At 55.3% G+C, this 23,006-nt stretch overlaps 1 protein-coding gene across 1 annotated transcript; it reads right to left on the reverse strand.

Moving 5' to 3' along the window:
- Nucleotides 1-1,956: 1,956 nt before the first annotated feature.
- Nucleotides 1,957-22,582, reverse strand: SERINC2 (serine incorporator 2). Its single transcript, XM_084873100.1, has 10 exons — nucleotides 22,435-22,582; nucleotides 12,354-12,515; nucleotides 10,717-10,907; nucleotides 10,237-10,316; nucleotides 9,672-9,809; nucleotides 8,573-8,742; nucleotides 6,903-6,993; nucleotides 6,448-6,589; nucleotides 3,383-3,589; nucleotides 1,957-2,528 (listed from the first exon to the last, which is right to left on the reverse strand). Exons 1-10 carry the CDS (start codon nucleotides 22,471-22,473, stop codon nucleotides 2,393-2,395), a joined length of 1,356 nt encoding a protein of 451 aa, XP_084729226.1. The 5' UTR covers nucleotides 22,474-22,582; the 3' UTR covers nucleotides 1,957-2,392.
- Between the last annotated feature and the right edge of the window lie 424 nt (nucleotides 22,583-23,006).

Below are 23,006 nucleotides of genomic sequence, written 5' to 3' on the forward strand. Positions count from 1 at the left end.
TGAAGTGGCGAGTGGAGGAGCATGGGAACTGGAGTGGATGGAGGGTGTGTTCCATGGCAAGGCACCACAGTCTTTGTGAGGTTCTTGTGTTAAACACAGTGAGGGCCAAAGCAGACAACCCTTGGGGTCTCTAGTCTGTGACCTCTGAGTTCCTCTCACTGCAGGGCCGCTCCATGCAGCTCCCGGCCCCCACCACTCTCCCACGCTCTCTGCCCCACCTATTCTGCAGGTCTCAGCTTCAAAGCCATTCCTCGAAATTCTCCTCTGACCCAGCACATTGGGCAAGAGAACCTGGGCCCCTGGGTCCCAGCCCAGGGCTCCTCCCCCTCGTCCTCTGCTATAAACTCTCCAGCCCTGGGCTTTCCCGTGGCTGCTCCAGAATCAACTAACATTCATTCCGGTGGCCAGTCTCCACTCACCCCTCAGGGAGGACCTTCTTTGTATCGAGCTCTGTTCTAAGGCCCAGGGAAATGATGTACTGTTAATAAGGGGAGGTTCTCACCCTCGTTGCTCTTTGGGATAGTCAGACAATACAGTGATAATCACACACATGGATATGATCATCACATCCTATATAATAATAGCCCAGCAACCAAAATGGCAGAACCGGAGACCAGAATGACCATAGCCCATCACCCAGCCAGCCGCCTCCCAGCAAGCAGTTAGGAGTGATCAGGCAGGCAGAGGTGGTTAGGGGCTATCAGGCAGGCAGAGTGCTTAGGGGTGATCAGGCAGGCAGTGCAGTTAGGGACAATCAAGCAGGCAGGCAGAGTGCTTAGGAGCAATAAGGCAGGCAGAGGCAGTTAGGGGTGATCAGGCAGGCAGAGTGTTAAAGGGTGATCAGGCAGGCAGAGTGGTTAGGGGCGATCAGGTAGGCAGGCACAGGTATTAGGGGCAATCAGGCAGGCAAGTGGTTAGGGGCGATCAGGCAGGCAAGCAAGTGGTTAGAGGCCAGCAGTCCCAGATTGTGAGAAGGTGCAGGCTGGGATGAGGGACACCCACCTGCCCCCATGCCAAATTTCGTGCACCGGGCCTCTAATACAGTAATGAAGGCTATGCGGGGACATAGAGAGTTCACTTAGAGAAATGGGGGACTTATTTAGACTGGGGGTCAGAGAAGACTGGAGTCAGGGGTTCCATTTTTCTTTTCTCTAATAAATTTCTTTCTCTGTGTATGTTTTTAATCCACAGTTGGGAATCTATGTATGTGGATTTTCAACTGCAGGGGTGTGTGTGTGTGTGTGTGTGTGTGTGTGTGTCTGTGTAGAAAAATGATAACAGGAGCCAATGTTTGCTGAATGGTTCCTGTGCACACAGCCTGGAGCAAGGAGCTTTCGTCCCTATAGCAAGCTTATTAGTACAATTGACCTTGAACCACACAGGGGTTTGGGGCATCCCCCGTGGCCTCTGAAGTTCAGCGGGATTCCTGGCCTCTCCTGAGCATGCTCTTCCTCATTCCCCACGGCACCTGGCCCAAAGCAGGTGCCTAGACCAGCAGGCGCCAACCTTTCAGACCTTACGGACCACCAGTGGTCTGTGGTCCACCGGTTGGCAACTGCTGGTCTAGATAATGGCAGGAAGAAGGGGAGATGGTGATGACCTGGAGGCAGAACAGAGGTGGCAGAACCTCAGGGCAGACACTGGCAAGGCCCTGAAGACAGCCCTCTCAGCCACCTCCCACGGCCCCCGCCCCACCCGACTCTGGCCTCACCACGCCTCCTCATGTGGGCACTGCTCCAGGCCCGTTTCCTGACCCCGAGAGCCTCTTTGTTCAAAGCCCCTCCTTCCTCTATAGTCCCCACCCCCAGGCTCCCCGTGACCCAGAGAACACGGCCCAGGCCCCTCTGTCTGGCCCTTCTCGGTCTGGCCCCTTAGCCCTGACCTTCCATCCCCAGCCCCCACCCTGACCCCAGAGGGGATGGGCACTGCACTGAGGGCGAGGGGGCAGAGAACACGGGAGGCACACACTCTGGCTTCTTTATTGGGCAAAGTCTTAGAGACTCTGTAAGGCACGGAGTCGAGGAGGGTGACGGGGCGCCCGGGGGGTGTGGTCAGGAATACCAACGCCTCAGTGCTGGGCATCCCATCATAGCGCATGCTCCCGCCCTCTGGGCGGCTCTGAGCATCTCCCTCCGCAGGTCCCGCTCCTGGGGAGCCTGGGAACAAAGGGCCCCTCTTCCCCCAAGGAGGGGAGCGTGGGTGATGGGGGGCAGGGGAAAGGGAGAGGAAGCCCCATGGTCTAGGGGAGCAGAGGTGTGAGCTGAGGGGCTCGGATGTGAGCCTGAGCCCCTCGTCCCTGGAGGCACTGACAATAAGGCACTCAGCTCGGGGGCAAGTGCTGGAGGCGGGGCAGAGTCAGCCTGGCGTCAGGTGGGCAGGCGGCAGGGCTGTCTCAGCTGAAGTCCCGGTTGGGCAGGAGGAGCGGGGCGACCAGGGTCCACAGGTAGAGCAGCAGCCCGGCCCAGCTGGCACAGATCTTCACCCACACGGCGGTCCAGGTGCTGACCATCTTCCGGGTCTCGCCGGGCCTGCAACACACCAGCATGCCAGTGAGCCTGGCCCAGGCTTGTGACCTCAGCCCTGGCCTGACCTTACGGCCCAGCCGTGACTCCTGACTTCACCTTTGACTCTTCTTCTGTAACTCTAGTCCCGTCTCTGGTATTTTTGGCACGTGGTCTTAGGTCTCTAGACACAGTTCTTGACCTTGTACCACAGACCTGTTCCTGACCTCAGTTCCAATCTTGACCTCAGTCCTAGACTAATATAGTGACCTGACCCCTGGAGCTCCAGACCTTAGTCCTGACCTCTAATCTTGACCCTGACCTTCAATCCTGTAACCCAACCCTTGACCCCTGATTTTATGACCACAGTTTTGATATCTGACCTCAATTCTGACCCTGGGCCCCTGACCTTGTTACTCTTATCTTTGCTCCTTGACTTGTCTTTCTAGCCCACAAACCCCATTTTTAATCAAATGGCCAAATTTGTGACTTTACATGGCCCCAATCCCAACTCTTGACTCCATTACTCCTACTCTAACCCTGTGACTTGGATTCTGATATCCACACCCTAACCCTAACCCTCCAACCATGAGTCCTAGGTCCGACCCCTCAATCCAAATTACCACACCGACCTATAAGCCTGGTCTGCCCGCCCAGGCCCAGCCCCACCTCCCAGGACTCCGCTTTTCAGTGGAGGTACAGGAGCTGAGCAGTGTGAGGCACTGGCGGGGAAACTGGGGCAGGCACCATGGGGAGTCCTGGAGAGATGCCTCCATGCCTGTCTTGAGCAGGTTTTCCTAACGCTCAGTGAGGGGCCAAAGGAGGGGAGCCGTGTGGCCAGGCTCCGAGGGCTCTGCCGTGCCCGGCCAGGCTGCACGCACCTGTACCAGTTGGTGAGCGTCATCATGATGTGCAGGGAGGCGAGCACCAGGCAGAAGTGGAAGAAGGAGTAGCTGTAGGTGACGCCGTCCTGCTCGTTGTCGAAGGCCTGGCCTGCCGCCCGCTGCTGCGCCGTGCCCTCCAGGATGGGCGGGCACTCCTCCGTCCGCATCAGGCTGTTCACCTGCCGGTGGTTCGAGGAGCGCACGCTGCAGGGGAGGGAGGAGGCGGGCAGGTGGGCAGTGCCAGGGGGTCATAACAACAGGCATGATGGTCCCGGAGCCTTGAGGGCCCGGGATCGGGAGCTTTGGTCCTGGGACCAGGAGTTAACAAACCGCTTTGATTTTCAACTCGGGCCCCAGCCCCTGTGTGAACTTGGGCAAGGCACCCTCTCTGAGCCTGATTCCTTGTCTATAAAATCAGGGACAGCAGTACCCGCCTCACAGTGCTGCTGGGAGGACGGAATGGAATGATGGTGTAAAGTCCCTCGCACTGTGCCTGGTACAACATAAATACATAAACTGCCTCTGTTATTCTGTTGGTTCGATTGCCATTTCCTTTAACATGTACTGAGCATTTAGTCCTGCAAAGCATCACGCCAGGTCCTACATTTATTAATAATGTTAATAATTAACCATGCTGCCGAAACCGGTTTGGCTCAGTGGATAAAGCATCAGTCTGCGGACTTGGGGGGTCCCGGGTTTGATTCCGGTCAAGGGCATGTGCATTGGTTGCAGGCACATCTTGGGGGGGAGGGAAGGGTGCAGGAGGCAGCTGGTCGAGGGTTCTCTCTCATCGATGTTTCCAGCTCTCTATCCCTCTCCCTTCCTCTATGTAAAAAATCAATAAAATATAAATAATAATAATAAAAATTAACCATGCTTACTTGCTATTAAGTTTCTTTTCCTTTTATAATTTTTAGGTAAGTGGCTTCACCAATTACCTCCCCTTTCTTCATGTTTATAATTTTAAAAATAATAATAGTAATGATTTTTTGGTCATTGCTTTTCTATAATGTGGTCTTGATGTTTTTAACAGTAATACTAGCCTGAGACATACAGACAATTTTGAAAATCTAATGGTATTTGGGGGGGAAAGCGAAAGGAGACCTGGGTTCCAGCCACACCCCAAACTGAGGTCACCCCTTGCTGAGCTGCAGCTGGCCCCCCATCCCCTGCCAACAAACGGCACACAAACGCCCACATGGCGGGATCGAGCTGGGGTGAAAGCCATCATGGTCCCTGCTTCCTGGCTGCTGGTGCTTCTTTGTTCCCTGTGTGTGTTTTCTTTTTCATTAATGCTTTTAAAAAAAAAAAAATATATATATATATATATATATATATATATATATATATATGTGTGTGTGTGTGTGTGTGTGTGTGTGTGTGTGTCTTTACTAATTTCAGAGAGGAAGGGAGAGAGAGATAGAAACATCAATGAGGAGAGAGAATCTCTGATCAGCTGCCTCCTGGGCGGGCACGTGCCCTGTCTGGGAATCAAACCCCAACCTCCTGGTTCATAGGTCGCCACTTAACAGCTGAACCACGCTGGCCAGGCACTTCCTGTGTTTTGAGAGATAAGAAGACAGCCCCCCTGGTTCTCAGAGGCGCTGCCCAGTGCCCGCAGGCCAGGGAGGTCTGAGTGGGAGAAGCCCGAAGAAGCCAGCTGCCCGGATGGGCCGGGGAGGGCGTGTGCACAAGCCCCACGGCCACTGTGTGCTCACCGCCTCAGACAAGCGGCTGCCCTACACGGAGTCTCGGTTTCCTCTAAAATGGATGTGACAGGCCCTGGCTGGTTTGGCTCAGTGGATAGAGCATTGGCCAGCGGACTGAAGGGTCTTGGGTTCGATTTCGGTCAGGGGCACATTCCCGGGGTAGCGGGCTCAATCCTCAGTAGGGATATGGCAGGAGGCAGTCAATCGATGATTCTCTCTCATCACTGATGTTTCTATCACCTCTCCTTCTCCCTCTCTGAAATCAATTAAAAATATATTTTTTTTAAATGGGCGTGACAGGGGCCTTTCCAGATTAGAAAAGGAAACAAATGAGGTGACAAAGACGAGAGATGTTTATAAACGGCCCAAACATGACTCTGAAAGAGGGCATTGTGAACCGGCCTCAGAAATTCTAGCCGGGGCCTGGCGGGGGTGTGGCCAGAGGCTGCCTCCAGGGAGGAAAGGGCAGGCAGAGGAAGTGGCGCCTGGAGAAACACTGGCCCCAGCGCCAGCACGGAGTCTGCCAGGTTCCGGCAAACATGGCTCCACTGGAGCTCACCATCTAGTGACTCGTACCAAACAGCCACCAGCTGTGCAAACCTTCCACGTTACTGGTCATAACAGCAAACATTTATTTGGTGCCTCTTACTTGCCAAGTTCTTTTCTAAGTGCCTTCCACATACTCACTCACCCATAACCCTACAACAATCTACTGAGGTAGGCACTGTTTTTATTTCTATTTTCCAGACAAGGAAGCTGAGGCACAGAAAGGTTAAGGGACTCCTCCGAAATCACACTGCCAGTCAGTGCCAGTGCCAGGCTCAGACGCAGGCGGCCCGGGCTCCGGAGTTCACCCCGATAAGCACTGGCTAAGATGCCCCTTTCGAACAAGTTGTCATGTGACCTTAAGTAGAAACTGCTCCCTCTCAGTGAGACATGGGGTCCCAGCCACCCTGGGCCTTAGAGGCTAACGTTACCCTTTTACTGAGGGGGAAACGGAAGCTCGGGAAGGGAAAGCCACTTACCCCAAGGCCACAGCAGATGAGTGACAGACGGACCCACTGGCCCAGCCCAGGCTCTTTCTCTGACCCCACAGTTGCCTGCAACCAACTGAGCTGGCACGTGGCAGCCCCATGGGCAGGAAAGGGCCTGAGGCCAGGAGGTGGGGTTCAGCCCCGCCTCCGCTTCCAGTCACACTGTGCCCTCTGAGGGACTCAGTTTCCCCACCAGCACAGTGCAAGGGCCGGACATGCTGCCTCCAGCCTGGCGTCCCGGCTCCCACATCCTCCCCTCCCTTCCGGCTCTGGGCCCCCCAATCATGATCCCTCCCCGGAACCCAGACCCCGGCCCTACCTGATGAACAAGGTGCACAGGATGAAGACGATGAGGCCCACGATGCTCGGCGCGTCCCACCACTGGGTCACGTAGCCCTCAGGGCCTGCCAGGATCGTCCCGTTGTCCAGGGAGGTCAGTAGGTGGGGGTTGCATTTCTGGTCTGGGGACAGGAGCAGGGTCCCCCTCAGCCCGTGCAGGCCAGGTCTGAGGAGCCCATTAGCCCAGAGGATGGGCAGAGAGCCAACCCAAATGGACAGACAGACACGGAACCCACCATCCAAGTCCCAGCGTCAGATGGCACTTAGCAGACAGAACGACAAACAGCTCCAGGAACAGATGGGGCCCTCCCACTAGGCTTGGGCTGGGATGTCCCTGTCATCTGTAAGGGTCCCCAGTCCTCCCCCCCACCCCACAGAGGGCCTTACTAGCCTAAGAACAAGACCAGGCCTCCTCGAACCCAGGCCCAGACTCACCGGGCACATTGGACAGCGCCAGCCAGGTGATGAACATGGTGTAGAGCGTGATGACCGAGGCCTGCAGCAGACCCGAGTTGGGCTGGGCTTCCTGGTGAGAGCAGCTCATCAGCATGAGCCCTGCCAGGCCTGGGGACCCCCACCCCGCTCACCCACTCACCCTCCACCAGGGAACCTCAGAAACTCTCCCCGCCCTAGGGCCCTCCCCCCCACACGGCCCAAGCCACCCACCACTTACCTCGCCCACCCAAAGGGGGAGTCCTAATTCTTTCTCCTAACAGGTCACGCCCTTGCTCCCCCGCTGAGAACTGTGCAAGGGGGGCGTCCCTGCACGCTCTGGATCAAAGCCCTCCCTGGCCGGTCCCACCTTCACCTCTGCCTGATCCCCCTGCCCTGCTCCTTCCTGCGGACCACACCCCAGCCACTGTGGCCTCCTCCTGCCTGTGCCCTCTCCCTGACGTCTTCCTTCCCAGACCTCTGCACGGGCAGCCCCTCGATGCTTTCAGACCTCGGCTCAAACAGGATGCAACAAGGCCCTGAAAATCCTGCCTACAGCACCCCTGGCCCTGCCTACCTTCAGCCCACTACCCGCTTAGTCCCCTCAAAGCACTCATCCAAAACGACCTTACTTTGCCTAGTCTGTTGCTTATTCTTTCCCACCCTTCGCTATTTTAATTATCCTTCCGCCTCTTCCTCACAGCTGTATGCCCGACATCTAGAGGGACGCCTGATACACAGTGAGTGCCCAGGAGGTGTTTGCTGCGTAAATACCGATTGCTGTGTGACCTGGGGCAGAGGCATCACCCTCTCTGGGCTTCAGTTCTCTGAAGGGGAAATGCAGACTCTGACCAGAAAGTTCCCAAACGTTCTGCTAATGACCCCCAAAAGCTACCTAAGCTTCCTTTGGATCCCCTGCTGGGCTGAGGTCCCAAACTGGGAAGTACCACTGGGCTCAGAAGGCTTTTTTTCTGAAGAACAATTACTTGGGAACCCCCATTCATTCTCCCAGACCAGTGGTCGGCACACTGCGGCTTGCGAGCCACATGCGGCTCTTTGGCCCCTTGAGTTTTAGCAAAGGCCAGCTTAGGAGTACCCTAATTAAGCTAATAACAATGCACCTACCTTTATAGTTTAAGTTTTAAAAAATGTGGCACTCAAAAGAAATTTCACCGTACTGTTGATATTTGGCTCTGTTGACTAACGAGTTTGCCGACCATTGTCCCAGATGGTCTGCGATTAGAAACTGGAATTGCACCTTCTAACACTACTAAGTCTTGAGGTGTCTAAGGATCATTGCTCGGGGATGTTCTCCCAATCCACATAAAAACAATGCCAGCGCCAATAATGATAACAATAGCCAATGTCTATATGCCAGGCACTGTTCTATGTGTTCACAAACATGATCTCAATCCTCCACATGGCAGGTATTATTAGCCCCCTTTTATATTTGAGAAGAGAGAGAGAGGCACAGAGAGGTGAAGGCACCTTCCCAAAGACACCTCAAATGTAGATGTGAGAGCCAAGACTCGAACCCAGGGAGGCTGACTGGGGAGCCCACACTCAGCCCACGGCTCTGTGGCCACCAGCCCTGCCCAGGATGCTAAGGTTCCCACAGGACATCCCACACCCCAGCGGGCCTGGCCTCCGGCCGGGCAGAGCAGCCAGCTCACCTGGACCTTGGGCAGGACGGAGATGATGGAGACGCAGATGCAGAGCGTGAGGTTGAGGCTGATGAAGACCTTGCCCTCGTGGCAGGCGTCGGGCTCGGTGTAGTAGACGAAGAGCAGGGCCACGGCCACAATGGACAGCGAGTAGAAGAGGAAGGTGCAGAAGAAGAGGCCTGGGCGGGGGCAGCGAGCAGGGGGTCAGGAGGCACAGGGATCCCCACTCCCTCCAGGGGGCTTGCGGAGCCAGCCTCCACTTCGTCATCCAAGGACTGACATCAGTGTCCCCTAAACTTCCATCACTCCCAACACCTCTGAGTTCTGGCCCCATCCTGAGCTAGAATGATTCACTATCCATAAGTAATCATAAAAATAAATACAATGACCACTCTCAACAATAAAGGGTTTTTTTTAAAGTAATAGTAAATAAATACAAGGAATACAAAACGATTGTTTAAAAAGTGAACTAGGTCCAGCCAGTGTGGTTCAGTGGTTGAGCATCAACCCATGAACCAGAAGGTCACGGTTCCATTCCCGGTCAGGGCACATGCCAGGTTGCAGGCTCAGTCCCCAGTGGGGAGCGTGCAGGAGGCAGCCGATCGATTACTCTCTTTCATCCTCTCTCGCGCTCTCTCTCTCTCCCCCTTCCTCTCTGAAATCAATAAAAACTTCTTTTTTTTTAAGTGAACTATATGTGTGGGATCTGCTGGCGCCTGCTCTGGCTGCCAGAGAGACAGCAAGTTCAGAGAGGCCTGAACACTAACCAGCGCCTCGGTGAGCTTTTCTTTCTGAAGGCTGAGCTGGGACCTTTCTGCCACTGGGTACCAAAGACCAAGAGGTACCTGAAGTTTGACTGGGGCTGGCTGTGCATGGCCCATCCCTCAGGAACCGCTGAACTAGACCCTCCGAGGCCTCCGCAGTTCCTCTCCCGTCTGATCCGCTGAAGCTGCCCTGGAATTGGCTGCCCACACACACACCCTTCCCTCCCTCTGCCTGGCACAGACCGATTCCTGCACGAAGGCAGGGGCTGCTCGCGACGCCCTCCAGGCATTCATCAGCTTCAGAGACCCCTGGATGCCCCCGAGAGGCCGGCCCTGGCACTGACCTGCGTACCAGGCGCGGGAGTCGCACTCCTCGGCCTTGCCCAGCCACTGCTGGTTCCAGGAGTGCGCGAAGTCGATGAGCAGCACCAGCTGGATGAGGATGAAGAGGAAGGAGCCCACGACACCGAAGTAGAACCAGACTGGATGGGGAGAGGAGAGTGAGGGAGCCAGTCTGGCCCTGGGCAGAAGCCTGGGTGCCAGGGCCCCTGACCCACCCGGCTCTCTGGGATTCCTGGGGCAGGCACAGGAATCACACACATGTATTCATTCAGCAATCATTGGTGCCAACCCCTGCCCCGGGACACTGAGATAGGGCAAAGCCCCTGCTCTCAGAGAGCCCCTAGCCATGCCCAGAGACAGCGTGGCAGGGCATGGGTGAGGGTTAGGCAGGTACCTCCGTCCCCCTGTCCCCAAAGTTGCCCAAAAGCCCTATGGCCACGCACCATAGCGCTGTCTCCTGACCAGGAGCCGAGGCCCCAGTCGGCAGTCTGTGTGCCAGGGCACAGAGCAGCCCCGCCAGCGCTCCTCCCATGGGGACCCCTCGTCCCTCCCCACCAAGACGCTTACCGTCGGAGAAGGAGCCATCGGGGATGTAGAAGGCGCCCACGGTGATGCCCACAAAGATCAGGAACTTAAAGAACCAAAACCTACAGGATGGGGATTAGGGCAGACAGGACAGTGGAGCAGGGTTAGAGGGACAGATCTGGCCCCCAGATGCTCACCCCTAAAAAGTGAAGAGGGGCTTTCTCATGGTCTGATGGGCACAGGAAATTTGTCCTGGCCCTAGAAAAAGCCCCAGAGTGAAGGGCCAAGTAGGGGTAAGGGGGCTGGTCACCCAAGTTCTGGCCCCAGCTGCGTCACTAAATGCTGTGTGGCCTGAGCATGTTGCTGCCCTTTCTGAGCTTAATTTCCTCATCTGAGAAACAGGAAACCCTAAATGAGCTGCCTTCGGTGCTGTAGGGGCTGGAGATCTCTGGAGACAGGCCGGGGACAGGGCACCATTGCAGGAGGAACCCGACGGGGTGCAAGGGCCCCCCCAGCACTCACCCGTTCTGGAAGGAGGCCCGGGGGTCCTGGCTGCTGCGCACGTAGATCATGAGCACGGTGAAGAGGAAGAAAAAGGCGGCGGTAGCGAAGCACATGCGGTAGACGGCGCGTTGGCCGAGCAGGGAGCCACAGTCAATGTGGCTCTGCATGACGCCAGTGCTCCCAGTCCCTTCATCACACCCCCAAGGCAGCTGTGGAGACAGAGGTGCCACTGACGGCCCCACCCTCCCTGGGGCTGATTCTGCCAAGGCCTGCCCTGAGGAGGCCCTCCCAGCAGGGGCGGAGCCAGGAGGAAGCCCTCCCATCAGGGACGGGGCTAGGAGGGAGGCCCTCTCATTGGGGGTGGGGCCGGGAGGAGGCCCTCCCAGCAGGGGTGGGGCCAAGAGAAGACCCTCCCAGCAGAGGCGGGGCCGGGAGGAGGCCCTCCCAGCAGGGCCAGGAGGGAGGCCCTCCCAGCATGGAGGAGCTGGGACAGGAGCTGAGCCTCCCACCACCATCCCCATAGCTACCCACACCTGGGGCTGAAGTCCTAGGTGTACCCACCCCCACACACAGACGGTCCAGTTACATCTTGTTACTCTCTATTTCCCTGTCATCCTGCCCACCGCCTCAGGAACACATGGCGCTGTCTAAGGCAAGATTTCCCAAAATGCCCTCCACCCACCACCTACACTGAGAGGGCAGGGCAGGGTGAGGATGACTCTGCCCTGCCCCACAGTGGAGTCCAGAGTCCGGAGTTTATCCTCACCCTGCCAGGGCGGAGCTATCCTCCATTTTGTGTAACTGGACCCTAGCCCTCACCCAACCAATCAGGGTCAGCCAAAGCAGTGACATCACCACCGGTGTAAAACCCCGGGGCATGGCGAAATTTGCGCTCTCTTCCGCCATGCTGTGGGCGTGAGTGGGACAGAGCCCATGCTAGCATGGAAGAGGCTCTTTTGTTTATTGCATCGGACTCAGCTCCCTGTTGATCCTTGGAGATCAAGAAATCTTGGCGTAACAACACCAGATTCCCTGAGATTCTTCTGGAAACGGAGACTCAGAGGCCCATCTCCTACAGGACTGGCGCCTCTCAGGTGACTCTGAGACTGCATTTCCCGCTGCCCCGGAATCCATACCTGTGTACACCCTAACCTGTCACACCAATGGCCTGACACTTGGATGAAGGGAAGAGTTGGGACCCCCCAACTGGGCTTGCCGGAATGATTCATGTGATTTTCCAAGGCACATGTGTCAAACACAAGGCCCGCGGGCCAAATCCAGCCCGCCAGGCCTTGCAATGTGGCCCGCACCGCGCTGTCATCACTGCACTCCGCTGTCAGTTTATGACATTGTCAGTTTATGACTGTTCAGTAAACCATTCGGCCCGCGATTTAGGCTGGATTTTAGATTTTGGCCCCTTCTCTGATTGAGTTCGACACCCCTATTCCAAGGAGACCGTGGCTTACGAGAACCGGTTATCCCCATGTGAGGCCCAAACCCTCCTTCCCACTTGAAGAAACGCCCTGGACACACCTGCCCACCTCTTCTTGGTCAGCGGGGACCCCAAGCCTGGTCCCGTAGCAGCAGGTTTCCAGGCTGCTCCCCAGGCACACGCAGGCTCCCTCCTCCCCCACCCCCACCCCCCGGCTGCTCACCTTGTGGAGCTGGCTCTCCACGCCAGGGCTCAGCATGATGAGGCACACCAGCACCCCCAGGAAGAGGAAGAATGTGAAGATGATGCGGCTGACGGTGGAGTTGCGGGTGGAGGGGCAGCAGCCACACAGGATGCAGGGGGCAGAGCCACAGAGGCAGGAGGCCTGCGGGGAGGGCAGGACAGGACCCTTATCTCCGCCTCCTCTCCCCCCATGGCCAGGCACGCAGCACCCACCACCGCCCCTCCGATGCCTCCAGATCCACACGAGCCCGCCGCCTGTGCAACCCCTGCGCCAGTGTGATCCCACACGACGTCCAAGCCTGAGGGGGTCTGAGGAAACCAAGCTTGGAAGAGGCCGGGTCACACAGTCACACAGCCAGCAAGGAAGAGAACCCAGATTCAAACCTCAGGTGCTGCCGTGGCTTCGGAGAGAGAGAGCTGTGCCACACTGTGTCTTACTTAGGGGGAGGCAGAGGAGTAAACAAATAAATGTTTAAAAATCCAGAAGTCTAGCTCCATCCCTCATTAGCTATGTGGCCTCATACAACTCATTCAACCCCTCTGAACTGCGGTGCCCTCCTCTACACAGCAGGAATCGGAAGGGCACCTACTCCTCACGATACAAGTTTCCTTTCCTGGTTTCGGTTTCCTCCGTAGGACTTCCTATCATCTGCTAAGATTCAGAGTTTACTGATGTTTGCCTGCCTCCCATGTCCAGCATTTGGCCTGGATAGAGCTCTATCCATACAGCTCCCTCATGTCCAAAGCTTGATCATGTCCAGCTCCGCCACCGCAGGAATGTTTGTCTGTTTTGCTCACTGTGGTGTTCCCAGAAAGCGGAACAGGGCCTGGCACAGGGTAGGAGCTCGGTGACCATCTGGGGAAAGAATGTAGCACCAGACACATGTGAAGACCTGAGGAAACCGCAGGCACGTGGTAAACACCTGCTGAATGCATGGAATGAAGCCCGTGAGCAGCTGGGATTTCCTACTCTGGGGCTGACGGGAATCATTTAGGGGCTGGGAGTGCCACGCCATTCCCAGGCGGTGCCCCAAAGAGCCCCAGCCCCCCGGGAGCTGGATCAGTCCACTGAGCCTTTGTGGAAGTTTATCTTCCCCCCAACAGCTCAGCTCCTCAGCCAGGTACTTCCGAGGCCAGAAAGGCAGAGTCCCGCCTTTGTGGAGCGTCCAATGATCAACAGATCATCACACCGTGGTGGGACGTGCTAAGAAGAAAACGTGCCCTAATGGTTTGGTTCAGAGGATAGAGTGTCAGCCTGCAGACTGAAAGGTCCCAGGTTCGATTCCGGTCAAGGGCATGTACGTTGGTTGCGGGCACATCCCCAGTGGGGGGTGTTCAGGAGGCAGCTGGTTGATGTTTCTAGCTCTCTATCCCTCTCCCTTCCTCTCTATAAAAAACCAATAAAATATATAGAGAGGAAGGGAGAAGGATAGAGAGCTAGAAACATTGATGAGAGAGAAACATCGACCAGCTGCCTCCTGCACACCCCCTTCTGGGTATATGCCCACAACCAATGTACATGTCCTTGCCTGGAATCGAACCTGGGACCTTTCAGTCTGCAGGCTGACACTCTATCCACTGAGCCAAACCGGTTTGGGCAATAAAATATATATTTTTTAAAATAATTTTAAAAAGAAGAAAATGTGCGTGCTGCCCTCAGTGACAGATGGGGCCTAGTTTGGTGGGGGTGGCACGTCTCCTCCCGGAAGAAGTGACCATTTGGCCGAGAACTGACAAAGGAGAAGAAAGGTCGCTCCAGGGAACAGGACCCGGGTGGCTCTGGGGCAGGCGGGAGCTGGGCAACGGAGGGACAAAAAGAAGGACCTGTACCCAAAGCTCCGTGACAGGCAGGGAGCCATGAGTGGTGAGGCCAAGGAGGATGGCAGGCCCTGGGCAGCAGTGGGCATCCACTCAGGGTTGGAAGCCAGGAGGGACCGGAACAGCCTGATGCTGAATGACCGGTTTTGTGGGGAACAGGCTAAAAGGGGACCTTGCTCCTCTGCGACCCGGCACCCTGCTCTCTGGACTGGTCCTGGGCGTAAGGCACACTCTGCTTGAAGGGTCTCTGCCTTCCCCTTTCACCCCTCGCCCCCCGCCCCCCGCCCCTGACTGGAGCTGCTCCTTCCCACCCAACTCCCACCTGCAAAGCCAGGACGTGAATGCTAAATGAAATGCCTGCGGAGTGGATGCTCCCTCATGTCCAAAGCGTGACAGTTCACTCACCCGCAGCTTGGCGTTGTATCCCGCAGCCCCCACCCCAAGCCCGGGCTCCTCTCCATGGCCACCTTTGGGGTTTCAGGCGGCAAGCAAGTGCCAGAAAAATGTTTTGTAAACCAACCACAAGAGCATTCTGGTCATCAGACCAAGCTGACTATTAGTTCCCGTTTACAGATGAGGAAACTGAGCTCAGAGAAATTAAAAACATGCCCTGGCTGGTCTGGCTCAGTGGAAAGAGTGTCAGTCTGTGGACTCCTGGGTCCCGGGTTCGATTTTGGTCAAGAATATATGCCCTTGCCAAAGCTGGTTTGGCTCAGTGGATAGAGTCGGCCTGCGGACTGAAAGGTCCCAGGTTCAATTCCGGTCAAGGACATGTACCGTGGTTGTGGGCACATCCCCAGTGGGGGTCTGCAAGAGGCAGCTGGTCGATGTTTCTCTCTCATCAATGTTTCTGACTCTCTATCCCTCTCTCTTCCTCTCTGTGAAAAATCAATAAAATATATTTTTTAAAAAACATTTGAGATATAAGAAAAGGCACCCCAACGCAGTTGGGGAGCCTGGCCTTTCAATTCACTCTGCTTTTTGGAGATCAAAATCCAGGGGTACATGACATCTGACACCTCAGGATTCCCTGAGCCAGCCAGTGGCCAGAGAGACCAGGTCTGGGAGAGAAAAACTCTCGCCAACTGCTCCCACCCCCACTTTGCCCCCCATCCAGCCTTGAAACATTCATGCTCTCTGACCGCCCGCCACCTGTGGGCATCTCTCCTACAGGAACCTCTTCCTACAGGAGTGCCAGCCGCGGGAGGAAGGGCAGACGCGCACACCTCCGCACACTCGGAAGTCCACGGGGGGGCACTCGTTCACGCCAGGAAAATAACAGGGGGAAATCGAAAATAAATGCTCAGCAGTGCGTCATGGCACTCCATCAGAGGGCTGTCTCTGCTCAAGGGAGCAGATGGGGAGGTCCTACTCAAATGGGTCCACGTAACTAAATATAATTAAATTATACCTCAATGAGGTTGGTTTTATTATTTAAAAATAAAAATTGTTCATTAAGGGGGCGGGGCCTAAAATAGGCGCAAAGCTTTAGGCTTTATGGGGTTATTAGAATCTAGAGAGATTGCAAGTGACCTCACTGCCCAGGGGCCAGTGGTGGCCCATTTACCGCAGGGACGTTATGGAGACAGGAGAGATGAAAGTCACCAGGCGGCAGAGCAGCCCGGGCTAAGGGTTATGATGCAATGGGAGAGGCCCAGGCGACTATAAAACTTCCCCCATGGAGATTACAGCTCCCGCCCCCACCACGCGCGCCCAGGGCAAAGGCGGCGACAGGAAAGCGCTGGGAGGACCCTGAGCACCAGCCAGGGTCTCTGAGAGGAGAACACGAAGCCCTGGGTCTTGGTGTCTTCCCCGTGGAGGCTGCCTGGCATTCGACCAATCCAGCCTCTGATGCAGAATCCGCAGCGAGGCCGCTGGCTATCCTCTTCCCTGGCAAGGAGCCCCCTGCCTCCCCGGCCAGCTGGACAGCCCGGAGCTGTCCGTGGTTCGGCACGGCGGGAGAGGCTGACACCGATCGTTCACATGCTCTTGGCTGTCGCTAGAGCCAGGGACGTAGGTTCTTAGAACCGTTCCTGGGGCACTGGCTGGGTAGAGTAGGTAGCTGAAGGTGGGGAACACAGTTTAAAGCTGTTTTGTTTAGCTGAAACAGGTTTGGCTCAGTGAATAGAGCATCGGTCTTCGGACTGACAGGTCCCAGGTTCGATTCCGGTCAAGGGCATGTGCATTGGTTGCAGGCACATCCCTGGTGGGGGGTGTGCAGGAGGCAGCTGGTTGATGTTTCTCTCTCTTCAATGTTTCTAGCTCTCTATCCCTCTCCCTTCCTCTCTGTAAAAAATCAACAAAATATATTTTTTTAAATAAATAAATAAAGCTGTTTTGTTTAAAACAAGCTGGCCCCCCACTTCTGGGTGTTATTCGAAGAGCTGAGAGCAGGGACCCGGACAGATACCTGTACACACACCCATGTGCACAGCGGCATTACTCACAACAGCCAAAAGGCGGAAGCAACCCGTCGACTGTTGACACACACAGTGGAACATTAGTCAGCCTTAGAAAGGAATCGCATTCTCATACATGTTTCAACACGATTAACCTTAAGGACATTGTGCTACGTCAAGTAAGCCAATCACAAAAACATAAACACACAGGATCCCACACATAGGAGGTACCTAGAGAAGGCAAATATCAATACATAGACAGGAAGTAGGATGGTGCTTACCGGGAACTGGGGGTAGGGGAGAGGAATTACTGTTTAATAGATAAGGAGTTTCAATTCAGGGGAAGATGAGAAAGTTCTGGAGATGGATGGTGGTGATGCTTGCACAATGTGAAAGGAACTTAGTGTCACTGAACTGTACACTTAAAATGGTACAAATAGTACATTTCACTATATATATATATATATATATATATATATATATATCCTATAAATAAAAAGTTTTTTAAAAAAGGAGAGGACAGAGAGGTGTCAAGGAAGAGTAGTAAGCTAGCCAAGTGAGGGAGGAGAGGGTATTCCTACACAGGGCATAACATGTGCAAAGCTAAGAGGAACACTGTGTTTTCGGGGTAGCTGGGCAATAAAATGAAGACAGAGGTGATGGCCAGGCCCCGGAGGCCATGTCCAGGAGTCTGGGCTGTATCCTGCAGGCGAAGGGGAACCATTACTGAAGAATAGATCAACATCAGATTTGCATTTTAGTTTTGGGGTTTGAAATGTTGTTAATCTTCACCTGAGGATATTTTTCCTTTGACTTTTAGAGAGAGCGGAAGAGAGGGAGAGAAACAGAGAGAGACACATGGATTGGTTGTCTTCCGCCTGTGACCCGGCCAGGGCCAGGGATTGAGCCTGCAATCCAGATAGATGCACTTGGCCTTGATCGGAATCGAACCCAGGACCCTTTGTCCATGGGCCAACTCGATATCCACTGAGCCAAGCTGGTTGGGGCCAGGTTTGCACTTTAGAGCTGTCACTTGGCCCCAGAATGGAAGGCAGATCAAGGGAGTGGAGTGCAGTGTCTCTGGGAACAGACAGGGAGAGTCAGGGAACAATAGTGCAGAGAACTGAGAGCAAGGAAAAGTCAGACTCTGGAATCCATTGTGTGCGTTAGCCAATAATATTTACTCCTGACAGTACCACTCACTGATTCGTCAGGGTTGTATTTAGCAAATGCCCATTTTAATGCAGTGTTTCTTTTTAAAAATATATTTTTTTATTGATTTTTTTTAGGGAGGAAGGGAGAGAGAGAGTTAGAAACATAGGTGAGAGAGAAACATCAATCAGCTGCCTCCTGCACACCTCCTACTGGGAATGTGCCCACAACCAAGGTACATGCCCTTGACCTGAGAAGAACCTGGGACCCTTGAGTCTGCAGGCCGACGCTCTATCCACTGAGCCAAACCATTAGGGCCTTACCATGTTTCTTAAAATAAGTGACAAGTTCCTTGAAGACTTAAACAATATTAAATAGTAAAATGTACATTATCTTAATTTTATCATAATTAAATAAATTTTAGAGATGTGAATGAGCCAGCCTAGAACTAGAAAGAACATAGGGAGAAGAGGTCAGCCCCAAGCTACTCAAGTACAATTACTCCCCTCCCCACCTCTCTCATCCCCACCCCCCCACCCCACCCCACCCCACACCCGGCAAGTGCTGAGAATAGAGAGCTCTGCCACCAACTTGCAGCATGACCTTAGACCAGTCTCTTTCCCCCTCCATGGGACTCAGTTCTTCATTCATACAATGGGCTCCTGGGCAGGATGGGCAAGTGGCTCCGAGCCCAGGCCCTAAGGTCAGGCAGCCCTGGGTTCTACCCGCCTCACCACTTCCTTGAATGTGGTCTAAAGCAAATTACCACCCTTGGGTGTTTACAGAGTGGCCGCTACAAGCGAGCTTCATGCTAAAGACATTGCCTGTTTATCTCAGCCAATGTAATGCTCCCAAAGTGCCTAGAGGCAGGTACCATTGTCCTCCCACTTCACCGACAAGGGGAGAGAGGAAGTGACTGCCCACGGTCCAGTAGCTGAGAAGAGGCCAAGCCAGGATCTCAGTCCAACCAGTCTGACCCCAAGGCCTTTCACACGCCCTCGCACAGAGAAGGCGCTCCCTAAACACATATTTGCTCACCATCCATCGTACGCTGGCTTGCCTGGTGATTCCCACCCTCTGTGGGCCCATCTCACTCCTGCAGCCCAGGACTCAGCTCCAGCCGAGAGAGAACCGTGATTGGCAGCTGCAAATGCCTCACCTCACGATGGAAGGGTAGAGAAGTCTTCCCCACCAACCAATCCCGCTAAGGATGCCTGAAAACCCCCCCGCGGTCACTCCGGTGGGGCAAATCTCCATTGAAACAGGTTGTTACTGGTTCCAGTGGTAACCAACTGCACAGTAATACTGTGTGGCAGAACAGACACAGCGTAAACTTTACTATTTTAATACTTTTTTGTCTTCAGCGAGCTGGTAATTTGCCTTAAGAATCAGGATAGCCCTAACTGGTTTGGCACAGTGGATAGATCATCGGCCTTCAGACTGAAGGGTCCCCGGTTCGATTCCGGTCAAGGGCATGTACCTTGGTTGCAGCCACATCCCCAGTAGGGGGTGTGCAAGAGGCAGCTGATCGATGATTCTCTCTCATCGGTGTTTCTAACTCTCTATCCCTTTCCCTTCCTCTATGTAAAAAAATCAATAAAAAATATTTTAGAAAAAAAGAGGGGGGAAAAAAGAATCAGGATAGATATTAAAATGGATATCTCACAAATACAACCCTAATGATGTCGATCAATGGGTGGTATTGTGAGGAGGAATAAGTATTGGCTGAAGAGCACAATGAGAATTCTAGAATCTGCCTTTTCCTGGGTATCAGTTCTCTGGATTCATCTTCCCTCTCTGACCCAGTTTCCCCATCTGTGAAGTGGGAATGAGATGAACTGCCTCAGGGATCACTGTGAGCATTACATGGAAGGATGTGTACCAGCCCTGGCTGGTGGGGCTCCGTTGGTTGGAGGGTCACCCCACACACCACAAGGGTATCGGCTCCATTCCCAGTCAGGGCACATAGCTAGGTTGCAGATTTGATCCCTGGGCAGGGCAGGTAGGGGAGGCAACCTATCCTGACACAGAATGTTTCTATCTCTCCTTCCTTCTCTCTAAAATCAATAAAATACGGGAAAGATTGAAAGAATGAAAAAACGAAAGGATATATATCAAATGCTCTACTGAAACTGGTTTGGCTCAGTGGATAGAGTGTCGGCCTGCGGACTGAAAGGTCCCAGGGCATGTACCTTGGTTGTGGGCACATCCCCAGTAGGAGGTGTGCAAGAGGCAGCTGATCGATGATTCTCTCTCATCAATGTTTCTAACTCTCTACCCTCTTTCTTCAGCTCTGTAAAAAAATCAATAAAATATATCTTTTAAAAATAAAATAAAATAAATCAAGTGCTCACTACAGTGCCACCACCGGACAGCTCTGGACAGTGAGTGCTGGGCCTAGGATAAGATGTGGTAATGGTAGCTGCTGTTGGCATCTTTATTTGTAAAACAGGATAACTACCCTGTTTCCCCAAAAATAAGACAGTGTATTATATTAATTTTTTCTCCCAAAGTTGCACTAGGTCTTATTTTCAGGGGATATCTTATCTTTCCATGCACTAGGTCTTATTTTCGGAGGATGTCTTATTTTCGGGGAAACACGGTATGTCACAGGGCTGAGAGGGAACCAATGAAGTGAAATGAGCGAGGAGCACAGCACAGTGCCTGGCACGCAGTAGGTGTGCAGCCAATGTCAGAGGTCAGAACCCCCGTAGGAGTCACAGAAAGGAGGCTCCTTGCAGGTTTGTGATGCTCACTAAGTGAAACTCTCTGTTCTACCTGGCAGCCCTGTCCCTCAGGCAGCTAGGACAGGAGAAGTCTGGATGACAAATCAGACTTTAATCCTCCCCATCCTTTCGCTGTGTAACCTCAGGCAAGTCAGCGGGCCCCCTGTGCCGTTTCCTCCGGAGGAGCCTGTCAGGTGCCTCTGGTCTCAGCAGTAGAATTCCATGACTCAGGACCAGCACTCGGCTCCAGAGGAAACCTCCACCCACCTTTCCCAGAAGATAGTAACCGGAGCTCCCATTCTGAGCTCGCACGAAATGCCAGGATTGGGCGGGGCACGTTTTAATCTTTCCAACGGCCTGGCCCGTAGGAGAGAAAGGCACGGAGACTGGCAGGTCTCCCCTCCACATCCCCTACCCCCAGCCAGATGGAAACCTGGTCAGCTCCTAGGAAACTCTCCCTCCCCCATCAGGAAGCAAACTCTTCCTGGCCAGAGACCCAGCCCAAACCTTGATTTCATCAGAGGGGAGGGATGTCAGGGACCAGCTCTGGATTCCTCCTCCTGTGTGTGCACAGGCACGCACTTCACAGATGGGGAAACGGAGGCCCAGAGAGGACAAGAGACTGTCCAGGGACCCACTCTACAGCTATCATTCTAAAAAAAAAAAAAAAAAAAAAAAAAAAAAAATTGCCATAAAGTAAATCTCTACATCCTCCAGCTCCTGCCCCTACACCCCCATCTTAACACACACATGCACGCACGAACACACACACACACACACACACACACACCAGGGACAAAGGAAAGCCAGTCCTGAGATTCAGCAGCCACCAGACCCCCTCGACGCCCCTATTCCTCTCTGCTCCTCTTTGTGTCGGGCAGAGGGGGAGGGGAACGCCTGAATGAACCTCGGATTTAATGAGGGGAACAGGAAAAGAGGAGGGAGCTAGGAGAAGGGAAAAGTGCAGGGGCCTCTCGGCGGGGGTCTGGCTGAAGCTCCTCCCCTTTGCTGGCTGCAGCCCCAAAAATGAGGCGGGCTGGCCCCCAGGTCCCTGAGCCCAGGCGACCAGGTCCTCCTCCTCTCCTCTTCCCTCTCCCCACCCTCACCCCCATCCCCAAACACACACCCTAACCTCCCTCAGTTCTTGGGTCTTCTCGCCCAGACTCAGCCGGGATTTGGGGAAGGCAGACAGGGGCTTCCTGCCCGCTCCCCTCCCGCTCTGGGGCCCAGGGGGGAGGGTCTGGACGCCTTGGAGAAGGGCCAGGAGTTGGCCTGAGCCGGACTGAATGCTCAGGGTCAAGGGCGCATCGGGCAGGCGGACGGACAGGCGGACCGACTCCGAACTGTAGACAATGACAGATGGAAAAGCCACCGACGGACAAAGACAGTCGGACCAACGCACGGACGGAGACGAATAGCAGATAAACACTAATGAACAAACGGAGACCGGCGGGCAGGGGCAGACAGACTGCGGGAGAGACCGAGGACCCGGGACAGAGAGGACCCGGGGCAGAGGGGGCCAGGGGCCGGGCAGGGCGCACAAAGAGTCCGAGCGTCCGGGAGGCAGACCCCCAAACGCGCGCCCGGAGGACGTCCCCAAGTCCAAGTCCGGCGCGGAGGGGCCGCCACCCCCACCCCCAGCCCCACCCAGGCCCCGAGCCTCAGTCTCCCAGCCCCAGCCTCAGTCTCCCCGGTCCCGGGAGGCGCCGCGGAGAGCGCGCCCCTCCCCCGCCCGGCGCCCCACCCTCCCCGCCCCGGCGGTAACCCGAGGCCCGGGCGCAGCTGTCCCGGTCGCCCGGGGCCAGGGCTGGGGCGGGAGCGGGGAGGGAAACCGAGGGCCAGAGGGGCCCGGGCGCAGAGGCGGGTGCGGACCCAGAGAGACAAGTTCGGAGGAAGGAGAGGAAGAAACTGCGGGAAGAAAACAGCACAAAGTGGCGGGCGCGCGGCGGGCGCCGGGGGGACTCACGCAGCTGAGCAGCGAGCAGGCGCCCAGGCAGGCGCCCATGGCGGCGGCGGCGGCGGGGCGCGGGGCCCGAGGGTGCGGAGGGGCCGGAGGGGCGCGGGATCCGGTCGGGCTCCGGGTGCCCGGCCTGGCCCCGCCCCGGGCCCGATGGCCCCGCCCCGGCCCGCCCCGCCCCACCTGGCAGGGCCGCCCGGGAAGGCGCTCCCGTGCGCGCCCGCCTCCCTCCCGGGAGGGACTCACCTGGGCAGGTGCGCCCGGCGGAACCCGGGGAAAGGTGGTGGGGCGGTGCCTCCCGCGGTAGCGCGGGCCGGGCCACCGACCCGACACCGCTCGTGTCCTGGTCCCAAGTGCGAGTTTGGAGATACTGAGGTCTGGGTTTGAACCCTCGAGCCCTGGCCTCCTGCAGAGCGCCTTGGAGAGGCGCTGGCCTGGCCTCCTGCAGGGGTCAGAGGCCAAGAGGGGGTCACCCCTGATTCTCAGAGCCTCTCAGCCCAATACATAGGTGTGGAAGGATGAATGATCGGATGCAGTGTTTCCCAAACTTCTCTCATGATGAGAATCACCTGGTGGAGTTG

This window comes from Pipistrellus hanaki (genome assembly GCF_964339955.1).
Source record: "Pipistrellus hanaki genome assembly, chromosome: 2".
Lineage (NCBI taxonomy): Eukaryota > Metazoa > Chordata > Mammalia > Chiroptera > Vespertilionidae > Pipistrellus > Pipistrellus hanaki.

Bases quoted from the DNA above. Each gene is read 5' to 3' on its own strand.
- SERINC2 (XM_084873100.1), bottom strand. From the start codon at position 22,473: ATGGGCGCCTGCCTGGGCGCCTGCTCGCTGCTCAGCTGC. The intron at 10,908-12,353 runs GTGAGCAGCCGG...CTGTCTCCACAG, and splicing joins TGGAGAGCCAGCTCCACAAG to CTGCCTTGGGGGTGTGATGA. The intron at 2,529-3,382 runs GTGCGTGCAGCC...GGTGTGTTGCAG, and splicing joins ACGCTCACCAACTGGTACAG to GCCCGGCGAGACCCGGAAGA.